At 36.9% G+C, this 27,337-nt stretch overlaps 1 protein-coding gene and 1 long non-coding RNA gene across 3 annotated transcripts; one reads left to right on the forward strand and one right to left on the reverse strand.

Annotated features, from left to right (window-relative positions):
* The first annotated feature begins 939 nt into the window (after positions 1–939).
* Positions 940–23,003, forward strand: HMGCR (3-hydroxy-3-methylglutaryl-CoA reductase). Of its 2 annotated transcripts, none has more exons than XM_026670617.2 (20): positions 940–1,228; positions 4,692–4,885; positions 5,266–5,377; positions 6,184–6,271; positions 6,875–6,959; positions 7,448–7,553; positions 9,276–9,382; positions 11,366–11,482; positions 11,763–11,914; positions 13,716–13,951; positions 14,066–14,235; positions 14,621–14,815; positions 15,806–15,964; positions 16,186–16,343; positions 16,459–16,564; positions 18,164–18,334; positions 19,465–19,605; positions 19,697–19,855; positions 20,877–21,031; positions 21,139–23,003. In XM_026670617.2, the coding sequence occupies exons 2-20, from the start codon at positions 4,721–4,723 to the stop codon at positions 21,191–21,193; spliced, it is 2,637 nt and encodes an 878-aa protein (XP_026526402.1). In that variant the 5' UTR covers positions 940–1,228; positions 4,692–4,720; the 3' UTR covers positions 21,194–23,003. The 2 variants fall into 2 exon arrangements, with proteins under 2 accessions (XP_026526402.1, XP_026526401.1); XM_026670616.2 differs by having other exon boundaries at positions 1,213–1,498.
* Positions 21,713–25,437, reverse strand: LOC148132554 (uncharacterized). Its single transcript, XR_015748167.1, has 2 exons — positions 23,825–25,437; positions 21,713–23,492 (listed from the first exon to the last, which is right to left on the reverse strand). It is a non-coding gene; the product is annotated as an uncharacterized LOC148132554 (long non-coding RNA).
* Positions 25,438–27,337: the final 1,900 nt, after the last annotated feature.

Raw genomic sequence — 27,337 nt, forward strand, 5'->3', positions numbered from 1 at the left:
TCGGAAGTTGTGGGAGCGCCATCACTTGAGACCTTCAAGAAGAGATTGGACCACCATTTGTCAGAAATGGTGTAGGGTCTCCTGCTTGGGCGGGGGGTTGGATTAGATGACCTACAAGGTCCCTGCCAACTCTGATTATCTGTTATTATAAATGAGCTTGGCTATTTTGTGGCCCAGTTTTATGCAAATACACTGGCAAAGCCTTAATAATAAGAAATTTGGGGCTTGCTATTCAGAGATTGTCAGAAAAATAGTTCCAAACATATGACATAAGGACCAAGCGGGTTTGAGGGATCAAGAAATCTTTGGTAAAGAAACAGGATGGACTGACATGTAGGAAAAGAGGAGCAAAGAGCAAGAACAGAGAATTTAAAAAAAAAAGCTCAAGAGGCTTGCCATCTGCATATGGACAAAGCCACTGTGGTGGGGATATTATGTAATTGTTTTGCATGTAAATGTATTGGTCAGAAATATGGAAGCATAAAATCAGAGAGAATATACATAGTAACCACAGAACAAAGTTTTTTCCGAGTGATTTTGCATTATGGTAAAGCTGGCCATTAAGAGGAGAAAAAGCAGGGCCCAGTAGACCGAGGATCTTGATAATAACGCCAATCAACCGTCAGATATGCCAGACATTGGTAGTTGCAGGCATTCCAGGCTTTATCTAATCTATATCCAATGTATATCTCTCTCATTAAAAGCTGTTTTACAGGAAGATCGAGGACTTCATTTAACTGAACGTAAAGGCTCAGAACCGAAGGGGAGGTAGAATAACGATTTTGCGCTACAAATCGAAGTTCGGAATCCTCTGAGCACCCCTCTCTCCCGCTGACTAGCGGAAAGCCAATTGGCCCGCCGAAGCGAACATGCAAATAAGCCAATGGAATATGGACCACTGAGGAGGCTCGATGAGATTTTGGCTGTGATTCATTGGTCACTGTTCCCGTGGCGAGATGGCGCGTGCCACCCTCCTGATCTGTCGAGCGCTCTGCCGCTTTCTCGACCGGTTGCTACAGTGACAGGAAGGGTGACGTAGCCGTGGCTGGGCGCGGCGAACGCCGGCCATTGGCTGCACGATGGGCCGATGGCTTCAGCTCTGTGGAGAGCCGGGTGTCCTTGTGTGGCGGGGAGGGCGGCCGCTTCAGTCTGCGGCAAATAGGCGAGGAGGAAAGGAGGCCGGCGCCTTGCCAGATGCGACTCACCGTCCCGGTTTTCTGAGAGAGAGGTACTGATCGTTCCATCGGCCGAAAAGGATTGTCTTCGGCCTGGTTATCTTGCAGGTTTACGGGCGAGGTCACCCTAATTTTGGGATGCGGAGAGCAATTCCAATCAGGCGCGCTCCGGCCAGACTTGCGCGACCGGAGGGGACTTTCTAGGCTGGGTCGGTCAAGGAGCCTCTTTCGCTTCCTGCCCGAGGAGAAGCGTTCGGGAGCTTGGAGAGGCAGCTGCCTCGGCCCTTTTCGTTGAGCGAAGAGGGAGCCTCCGTACAACGATGGTAGGATTAGGGAGGAACATCCCTTTGGGTAGCCGGGCTGAAGGGGACGCCGGTCATTCATATGGCTTTGGGCGCTGGTAGCTCTCACCCAGGGCCTGAGAGCGCTCCCTGGGGGCGGGGGGGCTCCACACCTCGTCTCCCGCGGGTCTCCGCCTCGGTGAGATGCAACTCGCGGCCTCCTTGAGACTCCTTCTTCCATCCACGACGGCCTGTTCCCACTTCTTACAGGACACCCACTCCCTCTCTAGGAGTGGTTTGCTTAACCACGGTTTATCGGACATCATGAACTAGGATTTGACGTAGATTTATATCCTCGACCTAAAAAGAAACTGATTTAACAAGTCAAAATAGAAGAAAAGAGCATAACCGGAAATGCCAATTAAATTGTGTGATTAACAGTGCTGGGATGTTGGGGGGGGAAAAATGATCATTAGACGGCAGGTTTAAAGGCATGTGTGTGGGTGATCGTTTCAAAGCACCAACGTTGTTCATATATAGCAAAGTTGCTTTATGGATGTGGCTGATAGGAATGCTGCTAATGTAGCCATGCTGAAGTCTATCAGACGTTTGCTTTTTACCTCCCCCTTTTTAAACATCTAAAATACCTTGTTCTGGCTGTGAAGGTTGCTAGATTTTCTTAGACCTGCATTACAGTACTGTGGAATGTCTCATTTGCAGCTAGTGGCCCCACAAACCTTGGAAAATAAGGCCTGGTAATTGTTGGGATGGGAGGCACAGGGGAATGCCAGAACTGTAGGCTAGACTGAAAAACTAAAAAAAAAAAAAATCTTGAAAGAAAACTGATAAATTACTTCCATTGTTTCCAATAAAATGGCAAGATTTTGTGTCAATGTACTTAACAGGTGATTAGCTCAGTTTGAGGATATTTTAATCTTTTTCAGATTAGAATTACATCCTAATGTAATTATTAATAAAGTTAATAAATCCAATATAACCGTAACTCAGAACAAGTTAGTTTTAGTTCCAGCCCAAAGCTTGTTTGAGGCTAAATTAATCTCACCCACGTTTTTCTAAATTACTTATTTGTTGGCTAATTGTTCTAACATTTACAGTGGAGCCATCCAATAAAGATACCTTTTTAAAAAGCCACTTTTCTAGGTTTACAGCCTTTTTCACTCCATCTCCCAAACCATAGTTTTATTGTTATTGGCAGAAATATTGTAAGTGGAAAGTTGGTAAGCTGCACTCTTTGCTATAGTACTATAATGGTACTAACCTCATTTGCAACATCTGACTTTTGTGTGGGAGAAGATACTGTATATTTTGCAGCATATGAAAGGCCTTAGAATAAATAATCAACTGAGACTTCCTGGTTCATGCATTTTTTTCATTTGATTATAATAGTATGACTAAAATCCCTGGTGCCACAGATTCACAAGACATACAATGATATTTTCTTCCACAAGGAACAAGAATTTTTTACTCTGATTCTGTTAGTACTTGAATGTTGTTAGGCTATGCATTGTAGTATGTTTATTAAATTTATATGTTGCACATTTCATCTAGAGGCAGCTCTGGGCAATTTACAAATATATGCAGTATATCAAACATTGATGATGATGTCCTGGGGGGTTTCAATATTTTTATTACATGTATATATTGTGCTTTCATGTTTAGTGTTGTGGATAAAAAGTATACCTGCTATACTGCCTCATAGTTTTGAAAGAAAACTATCCAGGTCCCTGACGGGTCATACTTGGCAGTCTTTGCATGAATGCTGGTCTCCCAGAAGCAAATTAGCAAACCAGAGGAGGATTGAACATTTGAATAATTGGAGTTTAACTCAACTTGACAAGATCTGGGCTAGTAAAGTATCTGTGAGAAGATGTTGCAAATAGAATGAGATGTATGATACCAAATTCAAGCAGGCAAGACAAGGTAGTATTCCTTTTAAAGGAAATTCTGGTTCTAAGGTTAAAAATTGTGTATGAAACATAAATATCAGTTACCAATGATTCAGATGTACTACCAATCAATTGTAAGGGGCAGGTGGATTCCACTAGATTTAACCGAGTTGTGTAGAGAGGGGTCACCAACCTTTTGGACCTCAGGGACCACCAAACTCATAATTTTAAACCCCAGGGATCACTAATATGAATTTTGACTGAGGGTGGCTTGCTGACATTGGTGGGAGAGAGATAGAGACATCTGATCTAATCTCTTTTTCTCTCTCTCTTTCACATGCGCGCACACACACACAGGCAGGGGTGAGATTCAAATTTCTTAACAACCAGTTCTGTGGGTATGGCCTAATTTGTGGCTGTGGCTTGGTAGTCATGTGACTGGCTGGGCATGGCTTGTATGTAAATATAAATATTTATGTAAATATTGAATTTTTTTTATAAAAAAGCAACTTTTACCCAAAATCAGGCAAAGCAGGCAGGCAGATTGAGTTGCTCACAGAATCACAGATTCAGAGGTCTATCTTTCTGCCATTGGCTACCTGAGTCTGTCACACAAAATTTGCTTGCAAGCAAACTCAAAAAAATTGTTGCAAACAACTTGCAACACACCATGTATGTAAATATTGAATTTTTTATTTAAAAAAGAGCAACTTTTACCCAAAATCAGGCAAAGCAGGCAGGTAGATTGGGTTGTTCACAGAATCACAGATTCACTTAGAGTTTTGTGTTTCTGCCATCGACTACCTGAGTCTGCACTGAATATTAGAACCTTCAATCCTAAGGGAGGTTTGGCTCTGCTTAAAAGCACAGCCAAAGATCTAAAGATTAGCTAGAAAGCAAGAAATGCAACTGTTTCTTGCTTTCTAACTAATCTAAATCTCCCGGCACAGCAGAACAGATGATGGTCGGAGGGGGGGGGGAATAGCAACTTAGCAGGCAAGTTTGCCAGGTAAGGAATGAGTGGGCAGGTAGGGTTCCTGCAGGCCATGCGGGCGGCACATCCTTGTGTTTCTGCTCAGCCTGGATTAATTGCTTTGGGGGTTGCTGTAGGGGTCACATTTCTCTGCAGATCACCAAAATTTTCTTGTGGGCCATGGCCCACCGGTTGGCAACCACTGGTATAGAGTTTATGTTTTTGTTCTTGCTGCCTATTATCATATTGCTTTTAATATTGATTAGTTATCAGCCAAATTTGAGTGGAGCTGAAATTTATATTTTTACCTATAATAATTGATATAACTAATAAGAATGTTTTTATTTGGATTTAGTCCTAGATTGTGTGCAAATACTTTTGAAAATGCTGTCAGGACTCTTCCGAATGCATGGCCTTTTTGTGGCCTCTCACCCATGGGAAGTTATAGTGGGAACTGTAACTCTTACCATCTGTATGATGTCTATGAAGATGTTCACTGGCAATGATAAGATCTGTGGTTGGAATTATGAATGCCCTAAATTTGAAGAGGTAAAAACTTAAAAGTTATTTTAAAAATTACTTCATTGTTTTAATTGTCGTACTTGAAGCAAATTGGATTTGAATGAAATTTAAAATTGGGAAATCTCAGGACTAGAGACAAGATTGCAATATCTCAGATAGTATCCATATGGTTAATTGAAGTCAAGCTTGAATTAAGAGAATCTTTAGTATTAGCAGTTGATTAAATGCAATATAACTAATTTTTAGAGATGTGCTTATGAGTAGTGTACCATTTTAATAAAATTATACAGATGTTTATTTTTCTGAAATGTTACATATGTGAAACATTGATAAAATATTTTAACAGATTTCAAAAATGTAGTGTTCTTTTTCATTCTGAGAGGAAACAAAATATTTTTCTTTCACAGGATGTTTTGAGCAGTGATATCATAATACTGACAATCACACGATGTATTGCAATCCTTTATATATATTTCCAGTTTCAAAATTTGAAGCAACTTGGCTCAAAATATATTTTGGGTAAGATACTTTTATTTTTAAGATGGTAATCAGAGCAAAATAAGCACGTGTATGACACAGGTTTGACTATGCCCTAATCAGATTGGTTATACCATATACAAAAGGTTTTAGATTTATGTCCTAGACATACTGTAAAACAAAAAATGGTGTTGTTAAGATTTGTAACATATTTTATACATTTGTGGAATGAGATTCTGTAGATTATGTTTTGCATAGATGCTCAATCTGATTCTAGCATGAAATTATTTAAAAATTGATAAAACTATTGTTATATTTTGCAAAGACTATTTAAGGTGAAAGATTCTGAAATAACGGAGGTGAAGGGGGACATGATCTTTTGAAGAACTATTGGCCTTGTGAAGAAGCAAAAAATAAGCATTTGAATTCTGCCATGTAGACTAGCAATTCTAATTTGTTCATTGCTCAGAACTGTAGTGCCAGTAGTAGTTAAAAATTATCATGTAGAAGATGACTGTCCCCCCTGAATTGTACTGGTATGCGTGTGTGTGTGTGTGTGTGACTTGTTATAATCAGTCATCTGCAAATGATAGAAAAATGTTATTGGACAAATTTCAAGGGCTGGTGTCACGGATATATTGAAGAAAAATATTACAGTAATAAAATACTGTGCATATTAAAATGTTTCGGGATAACTGTATAGCAATATATATAAACAAAACAGTGTAACAGATCATGGTAGTATCTTATGTGGACAAACTTGCTTCAGAGTAAAGATTTGGATTAATGTAGTTAGAGAAGGACTGTTCTATATACTGCTTATTCCATAGATTATATATCTTTTTCAGGTATTGCTGGGCTATTCACAATCTTCTCAAGCTTTGTCTTCAGTACAGTGGTGATTCATTTCCTTGATAAAGAATTGACAGGATTGAAGTATGTATTATTAATTATATGTATGCAAATTTGCTTTAGTTTAACAAAAGCAGACTAACTCTGAAACTTTGCATCAGTAATCAGAGGAAAATGTGTAAAGCTATACCTAATTGACTCATGAAATGCTTCTAATATGACTCCTCCCATTTATGAAATAACGTAATTTGAAGGAGATGACAGACAAAGTCATGTTATTTCTTCACTTTTAAATGTTCAAAAGTTAAATCCACAAAATACTATTGCAAGCTATGCACAAATTCACATTCCCTGAACACTGAAAGCAGTTTTTCCATTTTTCCAAATAGTAGGCAGGAGGGATCCCTTGGTGGGCCTTGTGTTTCATTTTGTTGTTGTTTAATCTATAATGTATGCTATTTATTTATGCTATTTGGCCTTGCCTGTGACTTCAGATTCCCATTACTGCCCTAAATATAGCAAAGAAATGTTGAACAAATGTATTCAGTAAAATTTTTTCCAAAGGTTAGTTTGTTTTGCAATAAATTATTTAGCCATCTTATTGAAGTTTTTATCAAGATGTATGTCTTCAGTTTTTACATGTTTATGTAATGTGTAACTTGACAATATGCTTTTTACACCTTTCAGTGAAGCACTGCCCTTCTTTTTGCTTCTGATTGACCTCTCCAGAGCTAGTGCATTAGCTAAATTTGCACTCAGTTCCAACTCACAGGTCAGCCAAATTCTCAGCTTCATTAAGAAAAGTATAACATACTGTAATACTTAGAATCCTTTAAAGTTTAAAGTAAAAATAAAATTCCTACATAATTGTCTAGATTAATTTGCATATATTTTGTTTAAGAAATGGTTTAATTTTAAGAGATTTATGACTTCTTTAAAGGAAGCTCACTTGAGATACTACCTTGATATCTAGGAAAATATAAAGAAGGTGTAGATTCATCTAAGTATGGGTCTGAATAGAGAGGTATACAAATTGTAATCTAAAAAAATGTCAGTTTTGCTATGTTGATTTTTGTTTACAATGTTAGCATGATAAATATATTTCAATAATATTGCAGATTGTATAATGGTGAGAGTAAGGTGCAAAAGGAAAGAAAAAATGCAAAAATTATGTACTTAATTTTGCACAAACTGGTTTTGACCTCATTGCTTTATAGCTCAGACTATAGTTGAGTTACACTTTTAATGTATTATATGTAGGATGAAGTAAGAGAGAATATTTCGCGTGGAATGGCAATCCTGGGCCCTACATTTACACTTGATGCCCTTGTTGAGTGTCTTGTTATTGGTGTTGGCACAATGTCCGGTAAGCTGAGAATTTTTTAGGAATGCAAAATTTTAATTTTTAAGGTTAAAAGTATTTGCCCAGGAAATCTGTCTTCAGTTGTATTTTTCCCCACTGCAGACATTATCTACAGTAAATCAGGCCATAGTTTGGGCAGGGCGCGTTCCTCTTTGAGTTCCATAAAATATTTCTTTTTTAAGAAGAGTTATTAAAATTATATTCCTGTCCTATATAGAGAATGAAGAAGTTAACTTTTTGCGCTCTCTTGTCATATTGGTGACATATATAGTTCTTTTTTTTAAGTACAGGAAGTCCTTGACTTACAACCACAATTGAGCCTCAGATTTCCATTGCTAAGGTAGACAGCTGTTAACTGAGTTTTGCCCCATTTTACAACCTTTTTTCCATAGTTGTTAATTGAATCAGTGCAGTTAAGTTACTAACACTGTTGTTAAGTGAATCTGGCTTCCCCATTGACTTCGCTTGTCAGACGATCACAATATGTTATCCCCTGACTTTGGGACACTGCAACTGTCACAAATACATGCCAGTTGCCGACTGTCTGAATTTTGATCACATGATCAAATTTGATCACATGACAACAGGGATGCTGCAATGATCGTAAATGTGAAAAAAATGGTCAGTCACTTTTTCCACTGCCATTGTAACTTTGAATAGTCACTAAATGAAAGGCAAGGACTACCTGTATTTTGCCCTTACTAAACATATTCCTGGCTTTCTCTAATAGTTCACACAATCACAAGGAAAACAATTAAAATCTTAAGGGGAACCATTTAACGTAGCTCTGAGTTCTGTAGTTCTATAGATAAATAAAAGTGTAACAGCAACATAATTGATGATATATTAGATATTTTTCAATATGGTTATTTATTGAAGTCTGCACGGTAATATTGAATGAATCAGAATTTAATTAGCAGATAATGTTGAAAGTATTCATTCAACATAGAAAATATTTCTTGTATAATTAATTTTAATACATTTTGAAAGCTTTGTTTAAATGTAACTGTACCTACATAATAAGGCTTATGTTAATTTTTCATGAAATACAGATTTTATGAAAAATGAAAAAGAGCCAAATTCTCTACTTGCTTTTGCCTGGTTTTTTTGAGTTAAGTAATCAGTTGAAAATCTGATCTTACGAGTTGTAGCATCTTTTCTTGGATTCTGAGGTCTTTATGTGACCAGAAGGGTCCTTCTCTATATCTTATTATGAATTACATGTAACTGTTCTAAGGTTCCTGAATTTTGAACCAGCCTTGATAGTGTCAGGGATTGGTGAGTGATACAAAGAAGCAAATTCTATAATCAGAAGGCTGATAAAAGTTTGAAGATCAGATTATAATTGGCTTCTGAAATCCTGCTTTTCCTCTCCCCATAATAGCTGTTAAGCTTGTAAATACAGGTAACAGAGCAGTTTCTGTAATGCCCCCCCCCCCATCTTGTAAATAATGTACCTTTTTGTTCCCTAAACTAATAGAGCACCAAATAAATAGGATGTGATCATTGATGTTCAGTAAATGTTGTGATGGTGAAGATGAGCTATTCTTTCTTTCCAGTAGGTAGATGAATAATGGCAAGATTAAATCTTGGTTGGTTCTGTTTTTATATGATTACATTGTATATCAACTTGTATTATTATGCTCATACTGGTGCACATTTCAAGATAATGTTTTTCATGCTAACATGAATCTGTTTTTAATTATTTGATGGTCTCTTTAACAGGAGTAAGACAGCTTGAAATCATGTGTTGTTTTGGCTGTATGTCTGTTCTTGCCAACTACTTTGTCTTCATGACCTTCTTTCCAGCCTGTGTGTCACTGGTGTTAGAGGTAAGAGAGCAATAGCCGTAAACTAATATTTTGAACATATCTAAATTACTGTGGTTCAAGACAAATTGTGATGACCGGTAGTCTCTCAAAATAACCCAAAACATATATTAAAGTCCGGTAAGGCCTTCAACTTAACTTCACTGTTTTATTAGGCACAGTTTAAAGTCACAAAAGTAAATAATGAGGCTAACAAAAAACCAAAACAAACCGCATTGGTGAGAGTTCTGAAGCAAGCCGAGATAACTAATCATAAACTCCAGGCAAATAACTGAGAAAAGTCTATGGGAAGAATGCCAACAAAGATAAACCTCTTTCAAGATAAACACTAATTGACTCCAGCAATTCTAATTACGTAGCTGAAAAACTTATATACATAGCTCCCACCTGCAAGCCACGAGGAGGATCATGGTAATCTCTTCTTGAGTAGACCTCACTTTTCCCTAATCCTCTCCTCCCTGCGTGACCTAGGATGGATAGGGGATGGGTCTGGATCCTCCTCTGACTGTTCAGCTGGCCTCTGCCCTTCCCCAGGCTCCTCCACCACCTCTGGAGCCACACTCCCTCTCCCTGTTGGTTGTTCCTCTTCCTCAGAGTCAGACTCCACCAGGGGCATGACACAAATGAAAGTTTGGAATAGACTGATAATACAGACCTATTGAGATTCTCAGAGATACTATAATATACATTTGATATGAGAATAAGAAAACCCATTATTCATGAAAACATGGCTCTCATAAATGAAAACAAGTGTTCTCTTATTCTCAGAATAGAATGAGAAATTAGAAAAAAAGGTTCTCATGAACCTATTAATTAGTAATATAGAGACACAAGAGAAAGGGGAAAAATAAGGACATCTCTCAAAATAATTTTATAATATGTAATTCAATTAGATGCATGAATCTTCCTTTTGAACTATGCATTTAGTTCACTTTTTCTATGACCACAAAGAAGTTTTATTCTGCAAAAGCATTCCTGTCAAAATTTTATGAAATCAGAAACTTTACCCATGTTTAAGATAAACATAGATAAATGTGAAGCTTTGCGTAAAGATAATTTTAATTCAGTATTTAAGAATAAAAAGGGGGAATGAGTATAACCGTATTGCACTCTGTTTCTTTTACTGTTGATCATTTTAAAAATGCTTTAGTTCCAAGGTATTTTAAGAAGCAAAAAGAATCTTCTGGAAAGATTTTCCAAGCAATTTTAAGTCAGTACAAGCTGTACCTAAAAGAATTACTTTTCACTTGCGCAGTTCAGTTTCTAATCAGTTTTATGATTCTGAAAGATTTCATGTCAGAATATTTCCCATGGTGCCTATTAGAGTTAGGCTAATTGTGTAGAAATGCAGTGAACTCAGAATGCTTTGCCATAACTCCTGCCTTCTTGTCAATATATCTTAATATATTAAAATAATACCTATGGGCATTTGTAACTTTAGTTGGTATTATTATAATTTATATTCAGTTGTTAGATTACTTATATTTATAACATAAAAATATAAAATCTGCGTGAGCTTTTTCCTACAAGTTGATTTTTAAAAGTTACATATATCTAATATTCAGAATGCAAACTATTGATAGTTAAACTTCTCTGATTATCTTATAGATTAGTAAAAAGGAAAATGTCAGTTCCTTCAGAGATACAATTTTTTAAAAAATGACAGAAAAGGAGGAAGGTGGAAAACTCAACAACCAGTTTTTCATGTTTCAAAATTCTTAAACTGAACATGGGTTACTTATAATTCTGACATTCTTATCCTGGCGATCTAGTTCTGCTCATTAGTTGTAATGCTACTATGAGTTATTAATTATTAATCTGATACAATAGCTTTTGTAGTATTTTACATTCATAAAACAGTTGTACAAAATAATATATAAATTGACATTCAGTGTAATGTTATTCAACTACTGAAATGGTATTATGAAAGCTCATGGAGGACATAAATAGAAAATGTACTGGATAACCCTTTCCGTTCTTCCTCAGCTTTCACGGGAGAGTCGTGAAGGCCATCCAATATGGCAGCTTAGTCACTTTGCCCGTGTTCTGGAAGAAGAAGAAAACAAACCAAATCCTGTAACACAGAGGGTCAAAATGATTATGGTTAGTGTTTGCTATCTTACATCCTATAACTGTGAGAAAAAAAGGAATATTTTAAATCCTTTGAAGAAGTTGAATTTTGACAATATATGCAAAGGTAAAAACAAACAAAAATATGTAGATTACCTTTTAATAAGTAAAACTTATAGGAAAAAATAATATATCCAATAAAAATATTGTGCAGTTGTTTTAATGATATATTTAATACTTAAGTACTGATCACTGATTGAGTCATACTCCTAATTGAACTGATCAGTTTAACCACTCAATTTTTAAATTTAAGTCTCTAGGTTTGGTTCTTGTTCATGCTCACAGTCGCTGGATAGCAGAACCCTCTGCTCAGAACAGCACAACAGAAATATCTATGGGCCTGGATGAAAATGCTCCAAAGCGAATAGAGCCTAATGTTTCTTTGTGGCAATTTTATCTTTCTAGGTATGTTTAATCATAACATTTTATCATTATTCAGTAGCATCTGTCGGTAAATTTGGATTATTTCAAGTTAACTAAATTATACTGTAAAAATTACCAAATCACCAACCTATATAATATTTTAAACAGATAAAATGCCATTCTCTACTTTGTATAGTTGAACTGAGATTAATAAAATAGAATATGCAAAGTTGCTTAACAATTATCCTGGAGTGTTTTATGTCTGATTAGTGTATTTGTGTTTAACACTGGCATCTGCTTCCCCATGGATGTAAGATTTATTGTGAAAGAACTGACAGAATGTGTTCTGTGAGAAGCAATGTGAATCTTTGATCAATTACCAGTATCCTAAATGTAATGATAATAATAGGGTATTATATCTTTCCCAAGCCAGTATAAATAATAAGTTCTAATTAGCCAAATGACTAATACCAGGGTTGAAAGATCATTTATCTGCAAAGTTCTTTCTTCACCTATGGAACTATGCATCTTCTCCTACTCTAGCCCACAGAGGAGTTTCTTTGTCCATGAAAAACTATCATTTTCCTATGGAGAGGAGAAGTCCTCAAGGAGAAAAACTATTCTGGCAAGGCAGGATTTTAGGGAAAGGTTCCTTTAAGAGTCTCAAGAACTAATAAATATGCATCAGGAGTGTGGAATACTTTCTGATTTATTTTTATTCTACTTATGTATATGCTGACTAGATGACTTTAGTCATTCACTCTGACAATAGCATGATGATGTTCCACATGGTCTTATAACTGTTCCAGAATAATAACATTGGGAAATACAGTTCCTTCCCATATTAATGATACTAACTGACTAAGAAGATCTGAATGATGACTGCATTATTTCCTCTGTAACATAACAGAAATAATTGCTGAAGTATAAAACAGTCTTCCTTCTAGTAGTGGCTTCTGTAATTTAGTTATTAACTGGTCCTGCATGATCTCTTAATTTACCAGAATTGCAATAGTCCACCTAGATTCTACAATTAGGAGAAAGAGTACAGGCTTAGAATAGTTAATATTTAATTAATCCAAACTAAGTACTTTTCAGAATGTAATCAATAATGGCAGAAATCTTCTGGGAGGAAAACGATTAATTATATTGCAGGTAATCCTCCCTTGCCACGTTTATAATTAGGACCAGCAACTCTATTGCTAAGGGATACAGTCACTAAATGAAATGTCATGTGACAGTGATGGCATCATGTGACTGATTATGACATCACTTCCTATTGTTAAGGGAATTGCCCTGGGTTATTAAATGAGACATCATGAGATAGTGACTTGCAGTTTTATTGCTCAATTCTCCCATTGACTCTGCTTATTGAAGGACAGTTGCAGTTAATTGTCACTAATGTGTCTGTGGGAACCCTACAATGGTTGTAAATGCCAGGTCTGGTCATAAATTTACTTTTTTAGCACCATTGTAACTTGGAGTGGTCACTAAACAGGACAATTGTTAAGCGATACCCACCTGTTGTTTTACTTATTTACTGATGTTCTTGCTTTGCAAGAACAAGAACTAAGAGCATCCTTCTATACATCATTATTAAGAACACTATATTGACTTCTTCATGAAGTTACCAAGAGGTGAATTTGACAGAGGTTTTACTTTAAAAGAGGGAAGATGTCTTAAGGCAATTCCAGGCATAAAAACAATCACAATACAATAATTGTCGTTCAATAATTTATATAGGAGTTCTACCAATTAACATGTGTTAGAAAATCATGGCAGGGTAGAGAGGAGGAAAGGGAATAGACAGATATTTAAAGATGTTTTATTTCATCCTTTTTAGAATGGCCAGTATGGACATTGAACAAACAATTACACTTGGCTTAGCTCTTCTACTTGCTGTCAAGTACATCTTTTTTGAACAAACAGAGATGGAATCCACACTTTCATTGAAGAACCCAATAATATCTCCAATAATGATTCAGAAAAAAGTTCCTGAAAATTGCTGCAGAAAACAGTCTATTCCTTTAAAAAATAATCCCAGTTTAAGAAACATGAGTGTTGCCAAAGATGGAAAAGGTAAATCTTTTGCTGATATATTTGTTTGCTTTGTTTTTTAAAAAAGTTCATATTGAAGCCTGAAACTTAAGACTTTGATAAATTCCTCAGATTTCATTGTTGACTTTTATGCAGATGAGACTGTAAAGTCTCTGCAATCAGAATCACCTGCAAAGGCCGTATTTGTGGTTGGTGATAGTTCTGCTGAAGCATCCCTCATCAATGATAGAAAAGAATCTGGAATAGAACAGCCTAAAGAGATGCGGCCACTTGAAGAATGTCTTTGTATACTTCAGAATGCCAAGGTAAAAAAAAACAAAAAACAGGCAAAGACACATAAAGTCATTTATTAATATATTGGTGCAAAGAATAAGCTTTTAGATGATGGTTTACTTGTCATTTTAGCAACATATTGTAATGGCAATGTCTTTTGTATCTTACATTATTTTACAGTAAACCTTAAACTAGACTTCTATCCAATCAAAACAACATTTAATAAGATGTACACATCTGATAAAGCATTTTATTTATTAACAGTATGCAATCATTTTGACATGGTATTCAATCACCACACCTTCTCTTTCATAGCTTTCAATACACCACACCCTGTATTTGTTTTTCATGTGAATTGCTTCAGGTAAAGAGGAAGAATGGGAAACGTATCACAATCAAATATTTTTCTTTCTTCAGATGGGTGCTAAATTCCTCTCTGATTCAGAAGTCATTAGTTTAGTCAGGGCAAAGCATATCCCTGCTTATAAACTGGAAAATTTGATGGAAACTCAGGAACGTGGCGTATCCATTCGTAGGCAAATGTTATCTCAGAAGCTTCCTGAGCCTTCATCTCTACAGTATCTTCCTTACAAGAATTACAATTATTCTTTGGTGAGTAGAAAGATGGGCAGATATGTCTTATGTAAAGTGAACGTAAAGATAGTCATTATTGTAAACTTTTTCATCTGAAGTTGCACTTAGCTTGACTTTAGACAGATGGAGGTTTGCAGTTGAACAGAAAACTAGTTAGTTAATATTGAACATTTTACAGTATGTTTTGCCAGCAATGCTAATGCCATTTCAAGTTTATTGTTGCTTCAATAGTCCTTGCAAACATAAAAGAATACTTCTCTTTTGAGAGTTTCTTTCAAGATAATGGTAGTGTATTTCTTCTCTTGGTCTCAACTTGTAACCAGGCAATGCTATGAGATTTAAGAAAAATTGGCACAAAAACATTTAAAGAAGATTTTGCTGAATTCTATTTATCTAAATCTCAGAGACAATTGCAAAGTGCCTGTAACTTTGACATATAAAGGTAGTCTAAATAGTTGCAGGTATAAAATGGCCCATTTGTTGAATTGATGATTGTATTTATTTCTTCTACATGCACTAGTTATTCTAAACCCCAAACACCTATTCCCTCATATATTTAATATTTTCTAATACAGGCAGTCCTCGACTTACAACAGTTCCCTTAGTGACCATTAAAAGTTGCAACAGCACTGAAAAAAGTGGCTTATGACCATTTTTTCACGCTTATGACCATTGCAGCATCCCCATGGGCACATGATTTACATTTGGATGCTTGACAACTGACTCACATTTATGAGGGTTGCCGTATCCTGGGGTCATGTGATCACCTTTTGCCACCTTCTGACAAGCAAAGTCAATGGGGAAGCCAGGTTCACTTAACAGCCATGTGACTAATTTAACAACTGCAGTGTAACAAATGTGGCAAGAAAAGTCATAAAATGTGGCAAAGCTCACTTAACAAATTTCTCACTTACCGTAGCATCAGAAATATTGAGCTCAATTGTGGTGATAAGTTGAGAACTACCTGTATAGCAAACTAAGTTTTAATATTTAGTTAACCTTTTTAAGGTGATGGGTGCTTGCTGTGAAAATGTGATTGGATACATGCCAATTCCCGTGGGTGTGGCTGGCCCGCTTCTTTTGGACAAGAAAGAGTTTCAAGTTCCAATGGCAACAACTGAAGGATGCCTGGTGGCAAGCACAAACAGAGGATGCAGAGCAATATGTGTAAGTAAAGACGATGTAAGCAGGGCTAATAAGGTTCTGTTTAGCACAGTTATTATAGTGGGTGGAATCCAGAGAGTTGGGTGGCCAAGAGAAGTGGAAAGGAGAAGCCTTGTTCTGTAGCAAAATACTGAATGTAACAGTGTGTAACTTTAAAAAGTGTTTTTGTTCGTGATCAGATGCATCTGCTACTGACTCATCCTGCTATCATTTTTATATCTCAGCTTGGTGGAGGTGCTAGTAGCCGTATTCTAGCAGATGGAATGACACGAGGACCTGTAGTAAGACTACCCACAGCGTGCCAGTCTGCAGAAGTGAAGGCTTGGCTTGAAACGCCAGAAGGATTTAAGATAATAAAAGATGTATTTGATAGCACTAGCAGGTTAGCATTTTTATCATTTAGAAGAGGGAAAATAGCATTTTATATAAAAATCTGGGGGGAGTGGGGGGAACTGCATCAAAAAGAATGTGAGACGACATGTCAATCTTCTCTATAGATTTGCTCGTTTGCAACGGCTTCACATTGCTTTGGCTGGCCGCAATCTTTATATTCGCTTCCAATCTAAGACGGGTGATGCAATGGGCATGAACATGATTTCAAAAGTAAGTTCTAAATTTTAATGAATGCATTTAAGTAAATTTTGCTTTGAGAATACTGTTATTGTAATACTGTAAGTTGAGCCAATTCGGTGTAGTGGTTCAAGTATTGGCCTAGAAACCAGGAGATTGTGAGTTTTGGTTCTGCCTTAAGCATGAAAGGCTGTCTGGGTGACTTGACCTCTCAACTCTCAGCCCAACCTACCCTACCGGGTTATTGTGGGGAAAACAGTAGGAGGAAGGTGTGTTGGATATGTTTGCCACTTTGAGTTATTTGTACAAATGATAAAGGCAGGATAAAAGTCAAATAAATAAATAAATCATTGTACAAGTAATCTGACAGAAAAAAATAAGTATTTAGAATTCTCTTTCTCTGTCGTCTTCTGTGTACTGTTCCAGCAAGAAAATATTACAATGAAATCTCAGATCCTATTTAGCATATTCTGGATACAGAGACGACATTTTTTTTTATTGGCTATCCTTCCAAAATAACAGACAAATCAACTGCATCCAAAAGAGTCCAGGTGGGCATTTAAAATAACATGAGATGTATTTTATTCCTTTGTGTTTTCATAAAGCTTTGAAAAAATATTATTAAGAAACTTTTCTTACAACATCCATTTCCTGCTAAGTAGGTTGCCTATATTGCACAAATCTTATCTTATCAGATTCATATATTGGTGGAACTTGTTATTAGGAAACATTCCAACACAAATGGAACCTTGGGAATGCTAGAGAGCCTGGGGGGTGTTTGTGCGTTTCTCTGCCAGTTCCATACTTGTTCACATATATGTAATGTTGAATTGCCAAAAATCACAGAAACACAAAATTGATTGCTAAAAATGACATATACAGATATATATCAACTATGGAAACGTGAGTGCAAATAATGAATCTTTGATAATGAACTCCACCTGCACAGGTAGTCCTTGCTTATCTATGGTAATTGGGAACAGGAACTCTGAGCCAGTTATAAGGCCCAATGTCATGTGACCATAGCAACTTAACAGCAGCAGTTCCAACAGGCCCAGTTATTGTTAGACAAAATCATGCATGGTTGCAAAATTTACTACCATTTGCACACTTCTCCATAGACTTTGTTTATCAGAAGCTGGCAATGAACATCACAAAAGGCGATCACGTGACCATGAGATCTTGTGATATTGTAATTGCAAGCTGATTGCAAGCACCTTTACCTGACAAAGATTCTTTCTGGACTCCATTCAGGATGGGACTGGGCTTTTATGGTTTGCTTCTTATCCAAAGAGTAGGTAGCCTTCCACATAAAATTCATTCTAATCAGCCCCTTGCTGCTAGTAGTAAGCACCATGGATTCTATCCATAACCAGATAAATCTTATCCAAGAACTTTGGTCGTCAGCAGCCAATGATGAGACTCCACTTCTAACTCTTTACTAACAGCAGTGAAAATGTTACTTCTTTGTCTTTGATGCTACATAACGCCAAGTTACATGAAGTACTTGAACTTACAGTTCCCACTGCTTATACTTAATTAAGTTTCTTCATGAAGAAGTGAGCCAGTATTAAACTGATGGTCTAACATTTTTGTTTCTCTGTCTCTTGTTCTCTAAATCCTTCCAAACAGGGTACTGAGAAAGCACTTATAAGGCTGCAAGAAGAATTTCCTGACCTCCACATTGTAGCTGTTAGTGGTAATTACTGTACAGATAAAAAACCAGCTGCCATAAATTGGATAGAGGGGAGAGGGAAATCTGTCGTCTGTGAAGCAGTTATTCCACAAAAAGTTGTTAAAGAAGTGAGTCACATTGTTTTAGTGAAATGTGAAAATTATTATATTGAATTACTTTCAATTCATCCTTGACTTATCTATGTCCTCCCCAATTCCAAAGCCATTTATTTGTATACATACATGAATGCATGCATACAAACATACATACATGTACACACATTTGTATGCTGCCCTTCTGAAGACTTTGAGCAACTAACAATGAAGTTCTGCTTGAAATAAAAACAATGTTACCAATCTCAAAATGATAAAAGAAAATATACAAAATCAGGCCTCTGCCAAATTCCAACCTTCTTTTAGAACATACTGTCCTTCTGCAGTAGGTGCTCTTCTGAAATCCAGAAAAGAAGGATTGGATCAGATCTTGTTGAAGAGGGAATTCCAAAATATGAGAGCAACAATAGAAACTGCCTACTTCTGCAATCTTGTGTAGACAAAACCTGGAGAGAGTTGATCCTGTTTGAAGTTACTAAACAGACAAATTGATACAAGAGAAAATGGTCCCTAATATAACGTGGTTTGGAGCCACATAAAGCCTTAAAGATGACAAGCAACACCCTGAATTGCAACCGGAAACTCTCTGCTGAGAAAGCAGGAGCTGTGGTCCCCAAATTGTAAACCACCTCTGAATGGGAGAGTACATCTCCACGCAGAATAAAAGATAGTGTTTCTCATTTGGTCCACAAACTCAGAATCATTTCCTGGGGGCGGGGGTGGTGGTGTATTTTGAATATTCCTATCCTATCCAGTCTTTGATAGCACTTCTATTATATTACCTATTGGTCCAGATCTGAGGTGAACATCAGCGTATTAATGACATCAGACTCTTATGTGGATGACTGATCTGCCCCCATGGTTTCATGTAGATGTCAAATAGAAAATGGGATGCCACAAAGTAGGTGTTTCTAGGAAGAGCTCCTCCCACCACCGTAAATTGGGATAAACATCTTAGGGAGGTGGAGAACCACTATAAAAATGTTGCCTCCCACTCCAATTCTGTAGAGGTGGTCCAAAATAATACAACGGTTGATATTGTCTAGGTTCACGAGTGTAGCTACTAAGAACTGCATTTGAAAAGATTTTGTTTCTGAACATAGGCATTCTCCTTGACCAGAGTTTTTGTGGATTTTTTTTCCTAGGTACTGAAGTCAACCACAGAAGCTATGATTGAAGTCAACATCAGCAAGAACTTGGTTGGCTCTGCCATGGCTGGCAGCATAGGTGGCTATAATGCTCATGCAGCTAATATTGTTACTGCTATGTACATAGCATGTGGACAGGTATATCCCTTCACTTAACTGTGTGTGATGAATTATGTATTTACAAACCTTTAAATGCATATATAGTCCCTCATTTTTGCATTGATTTCAGGATGCAGCCCAGAATATCACCAGCTCAAACTGTATTACATTAATGGAATCTACTGGACCTACCAACGAAGACCTTTATATCAGTTGCACAATGCCCTCAATAGAAATTGGTACTGTGGGTGGAGGAACCAACTTGTTACCCCAGCAAGCTTGTTTGCAGGTATGAAAACTGGAGGTTGAACTATAGCTTTCTATTTTGGGAAGGCAATAATTTTTGGATGATCTTTCAGCCAATCAACTGAGGGTTGTGTTCAGTGATTGATAGGACCAAATAATCGAAATAAGAATTCTCTGACCAGGAGCATAATTTGACCCCAAGAAAGTATTTCAGTGTTACTCCTTGTGTTTTTACTCTACCTATCCCTGAACCATATGTAAGTACAGATGATCCTCTATTAAATGACAACTCTTTCAGCGACTCTTGAAAGCTTTAAGAATGCTGAACGAGAATGGTGGTTACTACTGACCCTTGAAGTTCAAGCTATTTCAACAGCCCTTCAATTATGTGATTGCAATCTGGGTGCTTGGCAACTGGCTTGATCTTACTCTGGTTGCAGCATCCTGTGGTCATGTGATTAGCATTTGTAAGCTTCCCTTCTGGTTTCCTACGAGCAGAGTCAACAGGGAAGCTGCAGAGAAAGTCACAGGCTAATTAGCTAAGTCTCCCCCATCCGCTCACCTTCTCTGACCACTCAAACACTTTCTCCCCAATTTCCCCCATCTGGCAACAGCTATCCTGAGCCCCTCCACATTTGTGTCACACCTCCACCACCACTCAGGTACCCTCTCTCACCTGCAGCTACTTTCCTGCCTTCCAGCCTGCTTGTGACCCACATGAAACTTGCAATTTCCTGCCAACTTCCCCACAGAATTCAGTTGTTGGAAGCTGGCGGGCAGTTCCAAAGAGATGCTTGCTGGACAACCCATGATCCTTACTGAAATACGGCACCTGGGACTGTAAGGAGTAGCATTGCTAAATGTTGGGGTCATGGATCATCACACTTTATGACCTCATCATTTAGTGATTGAAATTCTGATCCCAATAGCCGTCATAAGCTGAGACTAACTGTAGTTCTTGAAAGACCTTGAGCTTGTTACTGTATAAAATGCCAGGGACCGATTGATTTTAAATTGAACATATTCCAGCTTGATTATTGTTTGTATTCTTTTTTTAAATACAGATGCTGGGTGTGCAAGGAGCAAGTGCAGATAACCCTGGAGAAAACGCCCGTCAGCTTGCTAAAATTGTATGCGCGACTGTAATGGCAGGAGAACTGTCTCTAATGGCTGCCTTAGCTGAAGGACACTTGGTTAAAAGCCACATGATCCACAATAGGTAAGAAGGAAAGAGCCACAATCTCATGGTTTTATTCTATTGACCATCACCCAACAAAATGTAATTTTTTTCTAATTCTGAATTGGTGTATCTTTTTGTTTTGAAAGGTCAAAAATAAATTTGCAAGATCTTCAAGGAACAGGTACCAAGAAAGCTGTTTGAACACTGACAAAAGCTTGAAGCAACTGTGGCACATTGAAAAATGAAGACAAATGACAGATCTGTGAACTTCCAAAGGAAGATAAATATTCAAACAGTGAATTGTTGGAAAGAATCTTAGGAGAATCATTGAGTGTGTAGTTTGCATCCAGTTTCCTGATTCCATTTTTCCTTTGTCTACCATAAATGGATGCTTATCTATGGAAAATATTGCAGATGGGTTTTATTTTTTTTACACGGGCTCTAGTTTGTTCTGAGTCATGCATTTTACAAAACGGGCTCCAAGTAGTCAATGCTAGCTTTCTAAGAGTGTCAGACAACGTTATTTTTTTGGAGTTATAATATTCTCAATTGGCATACTAAGGGGAAATACAAGTTAAATAACTTTTTTTTGTTTTGTTTTTAAGACCAATCTGTATGGTTGCTTTGCAATGTTCATCATGATCATGGTTTTGAGGCTAACATGGTATGTTGTGCATATAAATCTGCATCAGCCATCAGAGTAGAACAAGCTACTGTTCCTCCAGGGTAAGAAAATAGCCAAGATCATCCCTCCACAAAGTCAGATAACAAAGGAGAGCCTAAGAATGGCTTTTTGATTGCAATTACCCACATCTGATCTGAGCGGGCACTGAGCTAAATCAGTTGAGCCATCTTTACATTTAGAACTCATTTTTGGAATGCTTCCGTTTATGTTAATATTGCAGTTTTGAATATTAGTTTTCATGTTTTTTTTACAACAAACAGGCCTTGCTGCAAAGCAGGTACACCTAGTAGAGACCATATTTCTAGATTTAAAATCATCAAGTTAAAAATCTCAGGTGTGTTGGTCAGACCAATGGTCTTGCATCAGCTGACAGCAAGAGGGCACGGTCTGGGCAAAACCTGTAGAACTAAGTGGTAGTTGGTCAACAGCACTGATGTTGCTTGATCATTATTATTATTGGTTAATTTCAGTGGCTCTTTTAAGTGGGAGAATATCCCAGGGAATTGCACACTTGGTAACCTTTAATTAGGATAGTTTAATGGAAATGATTTTTAGCAAGCAGGTAAAACATGTTTACACTAGTTCTTAATCACCATTTTTGGTTTGACTTCCTTGCAGAAACAGGTGTGTTGTGAAATGAAAGTTAAATCACTGATACTTTTATTTAAATATTTCCGTTTCTGGTGAAACTTTAATTTATTTTTGAGCACGTTCCAGATTTTATGTTTATTTGTTTAAGAACTACTAATTCTGTGGCTTATGAAAATGATAGAAGACAGGTTATAATGCAGCAAAGGTAGCTGTGACTCAATGAAATACATCACAGTGCTATGAAGGAGAACCAACCAGAAGAGGAAGAGCAAGGGACCGATGCATTTCTCAGCTGTTGCTGGATGCAATGAAGACACTCTTCCACACTAGCTGGAATGACTGAAGGGTTCAATTCTAAAACTTCTCATTTTGTGCAAACTCAGCATAAACTACTTTTGGGGTTTACTGTCTAACATCTAAATTTGTATTAGGATCACAATTCTAATGCAACTCAACACCTATTACTTGCTTGGTATGTGCCGTGGCTACTTGTAAATAGCATTATGAATGTCCATCTCCCTACAGTATTTGTCCAGGTAACTTTTTTTCTTATTTATGCAAAGTTTGAACTTACTGTTTTATTACTGGACTAGCAATAAATGGTTTATTCAGTGTCAGTTTTGGTGAATGTAACTGATACTTTGTCCTTCAAAAAGAAAACATTTTGTACTATTATAAAATTGTGTATATTTGGTACACATCTTTTTCAGTTTCAGTAAAACAGTGCAAAAACAACTTCAATTTGTCTTGTTTTTTAATGTATAATAATCATCTGCCACATGTCTCCAAACCACAAACCAACTATAATGTAATATAATTAATGGTATGAACCAAACACCATTAAGGTTTAAATCAGTATTGTACAAGTTACAAAACCAGGATAAGTAGGTGTGTCCAACAATATCTGTGTACTCGAATTGCTTTCCTATTCATATTATTCTACTTTCTGTTTTCTATTAAGGTATTTAATCCAATTCTTAAGACTGCTGCTGCAGCATTGTATATTTAGGTACAGAAGAAGATTAACAGATATTCCACTGGAGCCAAAAGATGCAAATCTTGGTCCATCTCCCCAGTTACAGTAAGAAACATGGTATATCTGAATTACTTGGGAGGCAATGTATGTACTTATAGGATCTCTACTGTAGGAGAGTTAGCAAGTGGAAAAAGCAGACTGCATGTTTTCAAGCCTAACACCAAGTTGCCAATGTTCCCAAAAAATCACTTACCGTATTTGCCGGCGTATAAGACGACTTTTTTGCCCCGAAAAACATGCCTCCAAGTGGGGGGGGTCGTCTTATACGCCGGTATATCCACTGCCGGCTTTCGGATGCTTGTTGGACGCAGCGAAGGCGCCTCTGGCTTCCCGGATCCCCTGCGTCGCTTCCGCTTCATCCCGCTCGCCTCGCTCCGCCCGAGGCTGCAGCCTTCCTGCTCTTCCCACGGCCCCTGGCACTCCACCCTGCCGCTGCAGCCCCGGGGATTTCTGGAGGGCGTTTCTGGTGGTGGTGGGGGGTCGTCTTATACGCCGGGTCGTCTTATACGCCGGCAAATACGGTATCTCCCTATTAGATTTCTTTTATTATTTCCATCAAGGAAGTTGAGTTAATGAACCAAGATTTTCATGTGAGTTTCATTCTGACGTTCCTTGTAAACTATTAGATGAAATCATTTACACCATAAACAAATCTTGCTTACACGTGCAAAAATCAGAGGTGAAGGGAATACAAATGCAAAAGCACAAGCCAATCTATTGCAAAAAATTCTGTGGAATTTTTTGCAATATAAGTATCACAAATACTTCATTATAGTTGTTTCATATTTCAAATACTAGGTTGTCACCTAACCAAGAAACATGCATATTTTATGTTGCTGTTAAATTACATCATACAATCTTAAAATGATTTTGGATTGCTGGTTTGAAACAATAGCTATTAAAAGGTAATTACATGTTTTTTAAAAAATAAGATTGGCAATTCTTAATAGAATTGTGAGCAAACAATAGACTTGAGTATAATGCATTTGGTTTAGTGGTCTTTGTATTATCTAATATAATCTAATATGAACAATATAATTTATAACCTCCAGGTCTCTCTAGGTTCTTAGTGATGAAAATATAAATAAAATATTTGAATTCTTCCACAATTCCAATAATACTAAAACACAGATCAACCAATAGCATTGATTGCATTTAAGACAGGCAACCACCACATAAAAAAACAAAAAGTTACAATCTCTTATTCCAGCGCAAGAAAAAATTAACAGTGGCAATTCCTAATCTTTTATGTATTCCATTATATCATCTCTGAAAATTTATGGAGACTATTGCATTAGCCAGGATTTATCAGTTTATTTGCCTGCAGGTATTAAGGTGTACATGATCCATTAAATAGTATATGTAAGAAAACAAAATGGCAAAAATGTCTATCATTTATTGATATTTCCATGTACACACAACATTTCAAGAAAGAAATGTTGAAACATCCATTTTGGCTACTTAAAATGTATTTTAATGTTATATTTTAATATAACAGGAAAATCTTTAAATGAGTTCTTTTATTTGAATTTACTTCTCCCCATAATTACCATTATTCACTACTCATTTTTGCCAATAATGGATAACTTATCTTCAAATGATTGTGAAAGAAATCGATACTTTTCACCTAGGTCCTGATAATCTTGTCTACCTTTTTATCTGATGCAAATAGTGATATTCAATTTTGTAAAAGCAGTGTAGCACTGTAATGCCAAATCTTCACTGTAAAATGAGATAAGATGGTGAAATCCAACTTTACAGTTGCTTCTTAAGTGGTTCATGAAGTATGAGGTCCAATGCAATCCTGTAGTAAAATTTCCTTCTTGTGCTTCCAAACTCAGGTTATTTCAAACATAGGGTTGTTGCAGTATAGTACTTTGATAATATGCCATGTTCAAGGCAATTTATGTAAGTGACAATATCTGCATTCCCCAAAAATATGAGCTTTCCAGCCAAAGCCTGGGTTTTTAATTTTTCTTTACAGGTGAAACTTTGTGAAGATATTCCCAGAATAATGCTTCTCTGTATTAAAATCATGTTGTTCAATGGATTGCTTCATTTTGTGTCACTGTAATGAACCCCCATTTTGTCAGCTGTCATAATGCTGCAAATAAATTCCTCACAATTACAGGCAAATACCAACTTTCATCCCTGGTATCAGTATATAAGGAACTCATTTTGCATAAACTTTCCAATACTAAAGAACATCAATGACGTAACCCACACAATATATTCCTTTAAAATTCCAGACTTGGCAACAATTCCCCTTTGAATAATTTCATACCTGTCCTTAATCAGTTCATCATACTGTCCCCATGTGAAAGTCATTGGTTGTTGTCACAGATTGTCCACTTCATTCTTGATCATATAATATAAAAAAGGTTGTGATGACCCAGAGTGTAATAGAAACATAAAAACCAAAACGTAAATAAACTTCCTTTAATGCCTTCAACTTGGCTTCACTGTTTAATTGTTCACAGCTGGAGATTAAACTCTTTCCAAAATAACATTCCAAAAGAAATAGAGTCCAAACTCAGAGAGCAGATAACGAAGAAATAAAAAATAAAAAAAAAACAATCCGCATTGAAGAAAGTTCCACAACAGACCAGGATAATTAATTACAAACTTCACGAAGATAACCAGGTACAGTCCGTTGGAAGAACGCCAACCAAGATAAAGCCTCCTCCACAACCTATGGAGCCACACTTCCACTCCCTGTTGGCTGTTCTTCCTCTCCCTCAGAGTCAGTCTCCACCAGGGGCATGACATAGGTGTTCTCAGTGTTTATCTTGTTTACAATTTTTGGCCCAGCAATGCATAGTATCCATGTCAACACATTAAAAAAACTACATTCAGTGGTGAATTTCTATTGGAGGACTCCATCAGCAGTCAATAATTCAATCATGTATTGCAGAATAGAATAGAATAGAAATAAAAATAGAAATACCGGTAATAGAAATAGAATATTCTTTATTGGCCAAGTGTGATTGGACACACAAGGAATTTGTCTCTGGTGCATAAGCTCTCAGTGTACATACAACAAGTGATAAATCATGATCATTAATCATAAAATACATTCATCATAATCGTAAGTATCAATCATAGGATACTAAATAAACAATATAAATGATAAAATGCAAGCAACAAAGTTATAGCCATATGAAGATAAGGAAATAGGTAATAGGAAAGATGAAAAGGATAATAGTAATACAGCCCTACTAGGTAGATTGACCATGTTGTGGGAAATTAGTTAGAATGGAATAGAATAACAGAGTTGGAAGGGACCCTGGAGGTCTTCTAGTCCAACCCCCTGCCTAGGCAGGAAACCCTACACCACTTCAGACAAATGGTTATCCAACATCTTTTTAAAAACTTCCAGTGTTGGAGCATTCACAACTTCCGGAGGCAAATTGTTCCACTGATTAATTGTTCTGTCAGGAAACTGTCCTTAGTTCTAGGTTGCTTCTCTCCTTGATTAGTTTCCATCCATTGCTTCTTGTTGTCCTGCCCTCAGGTGCTTTGGAGAATAGCTTGACTCCCTTTTCTTTGTGGCAGCCCCTGAGATATTGGAACACTGCTATCATGTCTCCCCTAGTCCTTTTCATTAGACTAGACATTCCTGCAGCCATTCTTCATATTTTTTAAAATACTGGGATAACTATTAATTCCCACAGCACTCAATTTAACTTTAGAGGTAATCTCTCAAACACACACACATACGCACTCACACACACACGAAAAACCCTTCCAGGACTTCTAAGTATTGCAATTCACTTGCAAAAATTTATGGGCTTTTGTGTTAGGCAAGGACATTCTTTGTACTCCAGGCTGAATTCTGATTTCATGCCTGAGAACATGAACGCAAGCTCCCATTTTAGGCAACATTCAGGGTCAGTTAAGAAACCAAATGTTGTCCAGGTAAATCCTTGAGTTATGACCGCAATTGAGCCCACAATTTATGTTTGCTACTGAAACATTTGTTAAGCCATTTTATGCCTTTTCTTGCCCTGTGTTAAGTGAATCACTGCAGTTG

This window comes from Notechis scutatus, chromosome 2 (assembly GCF_049901735.1).
Source record: "Notechis scutatus isolate UNSWTSFEM ecotype Mainland chromosome 2, rNotScu1.2, whole genome shotgun sequence".
NCBI classification, from domain to species: domain Eukaryota; kingdom Metazoa; phylum Chordata; class Lepidosauria; order Squamata; family Elapidae; genus Notechis; species Notechis scutatus.

Excerpts from the sequence above, each read along its gene's own strand:
- HMGCR (XM_026670617.2), top strand. The coding sequence starts at position 4,721 with ATGCTGTCAGGACTCTTCCGAATGCATGGCCTTTTTGTGGCCTCTCAC. Across the intron at positions 11,483-11,762 it reads AGAGGGTCAAAATGATTATG|TCTCTAGGTTTGGTTCTTGT; the intron begins GTTAGTGTTTGC and ends TTTAAATTTAAG. Across the intron at positions 19,606-19,696 it reads TGTACATAGCATGTGGACAG|GATGCAGCCCAGAATATCAC; the intron begins GTATATCCCTTC and ends CATTGATTTCAG.